The sequence below is a fragment of the Rhincodon typus genome, chromosome 3 (genome assembly GCF_021869965.1).
Source record: "Rhincodon typus isolate 14 chromosome 3, sRhiTyp1.1, whole genome shotgun sequence".
Classification (NCBI taxonomy): Eukaryota; Metazoa; Chordata; class Chondrichthyes; order Orectolobiformes; family Rhincodontidae; genus Rhincodon; species Rhincodon typus.
The window spans coordinates 105,016,737-105,025,579 of record NC_063334.1 but is presented as its reverse complement, the minus strand read 5'-3'; the positions used below and the strand labels follow the sequence as shown (position 1 = coordinate 105,025,579).

General features: G+C 40.1%; 1 protein-coding gene across 1 annotated transcript in view; it reads right to left on the bottom strand.

Moving 5' to 3' along the window:
* LOC109912201 (LRP2 binding protein) overlaps nucleotides 1–8,843 on the bottom strand; it is a 31,856-nt gene that overhangs the window by 848 nt on the left and 22,165 nt on the right. The window contains exons 5-8 of the mRNA XM_048594944.1: nucleotides 8,504–8,646; nucleotides 8,216–8,321; nucleotides 6,107–6,330; nucleotides 962–1,127 (exon numbers count right to left, since the gene is read on the bottom strand). Coding sequence (XP_048450901.1) covers nucleotides 962–1,127; nucleotides 6,107–6,330; nucleotides 8,216–8,321; nucleotides 8,504–8,646 — 639 coding nt within the window. The remainder of the gene's footprint in view (nucleotides 1–961; nucleotides 1,128–6,106; nucleotides 6,331–8,215; nucleotides 8,322–8,503; nucleotides 8,647–8,843) is intronic.

The window sequence follows — 8,843 nt, the reverse complement described above, 5'->3', positions numbered from 1 at the left end:
CTGTTTGTGTTAAGTTGTTGGGAAGTTGCTGAAGAGTATAATTTAGTACATTGAGAAGTCATTAGCATTCTATCCTCCCTCAGTTAACATGTTGGTTTGATAAATATCTGCTTTTCATGGAAATTAATTAGTTATGCTGTATATTGTCTATTTTGGCTCTTACAGAAAAGTCCTAATTACAACTAAAAGACAGACATTCGCCAAAACAATAAGTAAAAGCTTTATGCTTCATTTGTGGGACAGATTAACATTGAAGCAGCCTGGAATTGTGCAGGATATGTCATAAAATGAAGTGATTCACATCTCTATGTTCAGTAAATTCTGAAATTTCAGGACCAGGTTCAGAAGGCATAAGAGCAGGCAGGGTGTGTCGGAACTGTACAGGATTTTATTTAGGCCACAGCTGGAGTACTGTGTACAGTTCTGGTCACTTCACTATAGGAAAGATGTGATTGTACTGGAGACAGTGCAGAGGAAGTTGACCAAGATGTTGCCTGGGATAGAGCTGTTTTGCTATGAAGAGAGGCTGGATAAGTTCTGGTTGTTTACTATAGCAGAGAAGGCTCAGAGGAGACCTGCCTGGTGAGTATAAGATTTGAAGGGTGTGGACAGAAAAAGCAGCAGTCCCCCCTGGTTGAAGGGTTACTAACAACTTTAAAGTGAAGGTTTAGAGTGGATTTGAAGAAAACACTTTTCACTCAGAAGGTAGTGGGAATCTGGAATGCATTGCCTGGGAGGGTAGTTGAGGAAGGAAACTTTACAACCTTCAAAAAGTACTTGAACAAGCACTTAAAATGTGAAAACATTCAAAGTTATGGGTCAAGTCTGGAAAGTGGGACTGGTGTAGATTAAGAGTAGTAGTTTGTTGGTGCAGACTCAGGAGCCAAAGGGGTTCTTCTATAATCTCTGATTCTATGAGATTAAATTTGTGATGTGCATTTGTAATCCTTTCTGAACCTACCTTGCAGTAGTACTTTCTGGCTTCCATCTGATTTTGTTGTGTCCCTAAGCCCAACTGTAGACATCTGGCGTAGTAGAAAGCAGCCATGGCGATACCCTTTGCTATGTAAGCTGGCAGACAGTCAGTTTCTTCTGCTATTCGAGGGATATTGTCATATTCAGCAACTCTGGTTTAAATTTGAGACAAATGAGTTTGGAAAAACGGTTATGACAGGAACAATAAATAGTGCACTAAATGTTTTAATTAAGTAGAAATCTCAAATAGTTGGTAACTGGATAAATCTTGTAACACCCCCAACAGAAGGTGGTGCTAATTATATTGACGATTAAACAAATTCTAGCCACTCAGCCTTACATTGTTTAATTAATATATGAATATGTTGCCATAGGAAATGTTCAAGATCTGAAGAGGAAATGATGGCCTAGTCTGTTAAGCCAGAGATCCAAGTAATGTTCTGGGGATCCTGCCATGGCAGAATGTGGAATTTCAAACAAATCTGGATTAAGAGTCCATGTAAAATAATCCATGAAACCATGGTCAGGAAAATACCATTTGTTTTACTAATGTCCTTTCCGGTAGGAAACCGTCATCCTTACCTGATCTGGTCTACATGTGACTCCAGACCCCTAATGTTTCATGGCTTCAGGTTGAACATGGGCAAGGAAACATAGGCCTAATGACTATGATGCTCCATTTGGCTGGATGAATCTGTGCTCCATGTTGAAAAACATTTGGAGGAAGCGGTAAGGGTAGCCGACCACAAAATGTACTCTGGGTGATGGATTTCAATGTCCACCACCAATGGGTGGCTTGGTAGCAGCACTATTGATTAAGCTGGTCAGATCCTAAAGGATGCAGCCACTAGACTGGGTCTGTGACAGGGAGCGAGGGAACCAACAAGAGGGAAAAACGTGCTTGACCTCAACCTTACCAAACTGCAGATGCATCTGTCCATGACAGTATCGGTAACAGTGACCATAGCACAGTCCCAGTTTCACATTGAGAATGCCCTTCATGGTGTGGCACTATCACCATGCTAAATGGGTCAAACTTCAAACAGATCTAGCAGAATTGTGCTCCAGCACAATCTGTAAGCTCATGACTTGGCATATTCCCCCATTTGACCATTGCCGTCAAGCCAGGGAATCAACCCTGGTTCAATGGAGAGTGCAGGAGGGCTTGCCAGGCCCAGCTTCAGGCTTATCTAAAAATGAAGTATCAACCTAGTGAAGTTAACAAACAGGACTATTTGTGTGCCAAACAGCGTATGTGGTAAGTGATAGACAGAGCTAAGTGATCCCAAAACCAATGGATCAGATCTTAGCTCTGCAGTTCCACCACATCCAGTTGTGAATGGTGGTGGACAATTAAACAACTCACTGGAGGTGAAGGTTCCACCAATATCCCCATCCTCAATGATGGAAGAGCCCAGCACATCAGTGCAAAAGATAAGGCTGAAGCATTTGCAGCAATCTTCAACCAGAAGTGTTGAGTGTAAGATCCATTTTGCTCCCTCCCAGTGGTTGAAGCATTACAAATACCAGTCTTTAGCCAATTCAATTCACTCCACATAATTTGAAGAAACAGTTATAGGACTAGATTCTGCAAAGGCTATGGGCTCTGACAACATACTGGCAATAGTACTGAAGACTTGTGCTTCTGAACTTGCTGCTCTTGTAGCTAGGCTCTTCCAGTACAACACTGGCATCTACCCGAAAGTGTGGAAAATTGCTCAAGGATCTCTTGTACACAAAAAGTAGGACAAATCTAAACTGGCCAATTACCAGCCCATCAGTCTATTCTTGATCACCAGTAATGTGATGGACAGTGTCATCAACAGTGCTATCAAGCAGCACCTACTCAGCAATAACCTGTTAAGTAATGCTCAGTTTGGGTTCTGCCAGGCCCACTCAGCTCCTGACCTCATTACAGCCTTGGTTCAAACATGGACAAAAGAGCTGAATTGCAGAGGTGAGATGAGAATGTCAATCCTTGATGTCAAGACTGCATTTGACTGAGTGTGGCATCAATGAGTATCAGGGGGAAAACTCTCTGCTGGTTGGAGTCGTAACTGGCACAACATCATGGGCTGAAGGGCCTGTACTGTGCTGTACTGTCCTATGTTCTATGTTGGCACATAGGAAGATTGTTGTGGTTGTTGGAGGTCAGCTTTGAGATATCACGGCAGGAGTTCCTCAGGGTGTCCTAAGCTAAACCATCTTCAGCTGCTTCATCAACAACCTATTCTCCATCATAAGGTCAGAAGTGGGGATGTTCACCAATGACTGCACAAAGCACCCTTTGTGACTCCTCAGATACTGAACCAATCTGTGTTCAAATGCAACAAGATTTGGACAATATCCAGACTTGGGCTGACAAAATGGCAAGTAACACGCACACCACACAAATGCCAGGCAATGACCATTTAGAATAAGAGACCATCTAACCACCACCCCTTGAAATTAAATAGTGTTACCATTACTGAATCCTCCACTATCAATATCCTGCGGTTACCATTGACCAGAAACTCAACTGGACTCGCCAAAACACAGTGGCTACAAGACCAGGTATAAGGCTAGGGATATTGCAGCGAGTAACTCACCTCCTACCTCCTCAAAGCATGTCCACCATCTACAAGGCACATGTCAGGAGTGTGATAGAGTATTTTCCAGTTGCCTGAATGAGTGCAACTCTAACAACACTCAAGAAGTTTGACATGATACAGGACAAAGCAACCTGCTTGACTGGCACCACATCCACAAACATGCACTCGCTCTACCACTTATGCTCAATTGCAGCAGTGTATATTATCTGCTAGATGCACTGCAGAAATTCATTACACAGCACCTTCAAAACCCACAGCACTTCCATCTAGAAGGACAAGAGCAGCAAATGAATGGGAACACTATCACCTGCAAGTTTTCCTCCAAGCCATTCACCATTCTGATCTGGAAATGTGTCCTTCACTGTCACTTGGTCAAAATCCTGGAATTCCCTCCCTAAGGGCATTGTGGGTAAACCTGCAGCATGTGGAAAAGAAGCCAGCTGACCACCAACTTCTCAAGGGCAACTAGGGATGGCCAATAAATGCTGACCAGCCAGTGACACCTACATCCCACAAGTGAATTAAAAAGAGAAGGACCTGCAACAATATGGTTGACTCTTGACTGCTCTTTGGGGAATTAGGAATGGGCAATGAATTTTTTAAAAAAAGCAAAAGCAACTCATTGACTGTAGGAAAAATTCAAATCTGTGTGTCAGTATGGTTGCTGCTATTCAGTCCTTTATGTCCATAACTGCTTTCTGCTAGAGTATCAGTTAGCACTACTCCCCTACCTGTTCTTTCCTTCATGTAATAATCCAATTGCCTGTAGGAAGGCTGAAGACTGAATCTCCATCTTCTACATTCTGAGCAGTGCATTCCAGATTCTAATTACTTATGCTTTTTTTCTAAAAAAAAAGGTTTTCCTCACGTTGCTCTTGGTTCTTTGCCAGTCCTCTTCAAGTTGTGTTTTTTGGTGTTCTCCCTGCATACTGTCTTCAGGCTCATAATTTTTATAACTTCCATCAAATGTCAACATTCCCTAAGGAGAATAGTCCCAAGTTCTCTAATTTATCAGTATAACTGAAGGTCGACATTCCAAAACCATTACTGTAAATCTGTTCTGCTTCCCTTTATGTGATTACTATAATGTGGTGCCTTGGTTTGGGCACAATACTCCAGTTAAGGTCAAACAATGTTTTATGAATGTTCGTTGTAATTTCTTTACTCATGTATTCAATACTTCTATTTATAAAGCATCCCATATGCCTTTATTCTCAACTAAACCTGCCATATTTAATGGTTTATAAGCATATATCCTGGTTGTCTGTTGCACTTCCATGGGATTCTAATTATTTTAATTAACCTGTTTGGACTTGTTATCTCACACATCTGGGGCAGATGGGATGCCATCACTACACCACAAGATCCTAAATGTAAATCCAGTAAATTCTCTTCAGTTACATTTTATCCTTTATTTTGTATCATCTTACATTTTGATAGAAAAAACAAAGGAATCATTTCACCCTTCACTTCCATGTGCATGCCAATTCCACCATCTTATCTATGTACTCTTAAGGCTAATCACTATCTTCCTCATAGTACACATTAAGTCCAAGTTCTGATCAGTCTTTGATTCTAGTTTATCTGGGACAAATCTGCTTTCACATCATTGAAATTCTTGCACCACACCCTCCACAGCAATTTAAGTATATCTATTCCAAAGTGCTGCTGCTCCATTCATTGTTGCATTCTGGGTCTATATGCACAGGATGGGTGGCTGCACACCTTGGTTTTGGTTGTGCCAATTTTAACACATTACGCAGTCTCTCAGAATCAAGGATGACATTTTTTTGTATCTGTATTATTTTAGCAATAACGAAGCATGCTCAAGGGGCCAAATGGCAGAATCCTGCTCCTAGCTCATGGTCATAATGTGTCTCTGCCTTTTATTAAACAATTAGACTGAATTAATCAACAAGAATCAAATGCATTAAGTACCCTGATAAAACAAGCACAGTGAAGCAAACTCCCATGAGACCAATATGGGCAGAGCCTTAACAGCAAGTATGCACCCAACTTTTGTTCATTATATATTGTATTTATATATAGTATGTGCCATGAGCAGACTTAGTTGCTATCATGGACAACTAAGGATTATATTTAATAAAACCGAAAGAACTGCGGATGCTGTAAATCAGGAACAAAAACAAAGTTGCTGGAAAAGCTCAGCAGGTCTGGCAGCATCTGTGAAGGAAAAAACAGAGATAACGTTTCTGGTCCGGTGACCCTTCCTCCTGTAAGGATTATATTTGTCTGTCAAAATTGGAAAAGTTAAAACTTTATATACATATAAAGGAAACATACTTCAAACAATGTTGTATGTTCATGGCTTTGACATAAACTGTTGCTGCATTATGATCTTCTGAACATTTATAAATTCCATTTTCTATACATTATTTTGTGCTGCTTTAGTCAGGGAAGTGGAACTGTTCATGGCTCATTAGCTTTTTCTGATTGGTTATCGGTTTGGTTCTCTCTAGGCATGATTAGATTTCTATGGGGTTATGTTGACGAAAGGTTAGTTAGATCATTTCCGTTACCTTTGAGCAAGATTGACAGTATTATAGTACAGCTTACGACTGTAGAAATAAGCAATTAGGTGACCCTGAGCATAAACATTGCCTCTGCTTGATGCTTCCTTCAGGCAATTCCATGCCGACTGTGCGTCCTTACGGATACCTTGCCCAGTGAGGTACAACAAACCCAATACACCTTGGGACTCTAGACTTCCATTGCCACAGGCTTCAGAATGCCAAAAGAATGCCTAAAAGAATGGAAGCACATAATAGCACAACTGTTAGATTAAAACATGGTACAGGTTGTCGCAAACTTAAATTTTGTGATAAACCAAGGTGATCCTCAGCCGCAAAAACTGCAGTCTTAAAATGTAAACAACTTATTCAGTTTTAGGCGTTGCAGTTCTGATTAATTCTTAATAACACTCATTAATATTTTCCACTGAATGTATTGCTCTGTAATTCATTTTTGCATTTTCACATTTTAGAAAAAGCAGTACAGCCACTGGACAGGGACTTTCTACTGCAGTGAAATCACTCATCAGTGGCTGGAGGGAAAGGGAGACTCTATATTTTCTTCAACAGTGTGTTCTTAATCCTGATTAATTTCTGGGAAGAGGTAATTAGAATTGTAGAGAGTAAACACTGCCATAGACCCATTGGACCAAATAGCCAATTTCTGTGTTTTACATTCTGGGAAATATTGGGAAATCATGGCCAGTGTGACTAGGATGTCTCATTCATAAAAATCAGTGCAGAAGACTGTGCACTGGAAATGCATATAATGTAATTAACATTTTTGTATAAAGGATGTAATTAATATGAAGTGTATTTTGAAGGAAAGATAAATTTTATAAATATTTGTAACACTTTATATTTGTCTGCTAGTTTGTGTGCCTAGGAAAGGTTTTCACTATGTTGGTGACTGCTCAGCAGTGTCATGAGGCAGAAGGTTTGGGCACGAAATTTATGTAGAACATTTTAGTCGAAGATTGTGAAATGTTGAAGTTTAAATTTTAATCTGTACCTTATTGAGGAGAAGGTAGGGGTTTAAATTAAGTGGTGGAGTGATTGTGAACATTAAAAGAGATTGCAGAAAGAAAGAGTGGAGTTACAGGTATGTTAATGATAAGTGGAATTAGAACTTTGTGGAGGTTTGGTCACCTCATTACAGAAATTGCACTAGAGCAATTGTGGCTATGAGGAAAAGTTGGATACACTGGGCTAATACTCTTTGGAACAGAGGAGGCTGAGAGGAAATTTGATCAAAATGTACAAAGTTGTGAGGGGCCTGGATAGAATGGATTGAAAAGGCCTATTTACCTTAGCAGGGAGGTCAGTGACAAAGATGGTAGACTTAAAATGATCGGTAAGAAAGATTAGAGGGGAGATGATGAAGATCATTTTCATTTCGAGGGTAGTAATGGTATGGAATTCTTTGTCTGAAAAAAAACTGTAGAGGTAGGCAACCTCAATTCTTCTGAAAGATATGCGCCTCAAATGGCATACCCTGGAAGGCAACAGACCAAATGCTGGATAGTGGGATTAAGCTTGGGGGCTCATTTCTTGGCCAGGACTGTTACGATGGGTGAAGTGACCTCATTCTTTGCTGTGAACCTGCTATGATTCTGAGAGTATGGATGGTGATTGAGTAATAAAATGCATTATTTGGGCTGAATATCAGATGGTAGCTAAGATTAGGCAATGGAGGAGACAGGTTAGTTATTGCAGATTAGTTCCAAGGGATGGGTAGGAAGATTTCAAATAGGAAAAGAAAGTGTTGAAAAAGCGAGGGAAAGGTTTGAATGGCAAGCGTGCACGTATATATGTGAGCACACTGGGAAGGTAGTATAGATTGTTTAAGAACTTTGGGTGAGTGTCATGTGTGAGTGAATTTGGAATATAGTCTGTAGATGTGGGAATAGGGTGAAAGGTACATTTGACGGGTGGAAATTCTGATGAGGTGAGGTAAGATGAATGAGCAATGGGTGCAGTTTTTCATCACGAGCTACAGAAACTGCAATTTTTTGTCTAGCTGCTTTATTGTATAGTAAAAAGCATAGTAAATGCTTTCATATTAATCTTGATTATACTGTGCATTTAATATAGAGATCCCCGTATTTTCTCTTGTACCTTTTGCAAATCCTGTGACTCAGGTCTAGAGTAAAACAGTCCTAGAATAGTTTGGGCTTTCACACTCGCTTTTGGATTACCATCATCTGCAGCAAGAAGCCATAGTCTGTAAAAACAAAAAAAAAGTGCGCAGTAACGGTTTTAAAATAAAACTTACGTTTATGAAGTGCTTTTCACTATCACTGGATGTCTCAAAGCATATTACAACCAATTAAGTACTTTTTGAATTGTGGCCAGTGCTGTTATTCTGAGTCACACAGGATGGTAAGAAAGAAAAACTTTATGAACCTTTCAGCTTCTGCATCGCTCTGCTGGGTGCCAAATCCTTCGAAAGAAGCTCTACCCAAGTTGTAATATGCTGCAAATTTCAAGTGTTGTGCTCTTGGATCTTCAGAGTTTATGATTCTGTTCATGTATTCCATACCCAAAGCCTGGCATAAAAAGCAATGTAATTAAACACTGCAAGAAAATAAAAAGATTATTTAATTGAAAAACAAGCTTGAATTTCCAGACTCAGTAAAGCATTATTGTGGCAGACTGTGGAACTCCGTTTTCCTAATCTCTGATGTCTAAACTGTGACCCAGAGCCTGAGCTCTGGCAATCCAGCATTTGAAGATGAGGCAACTA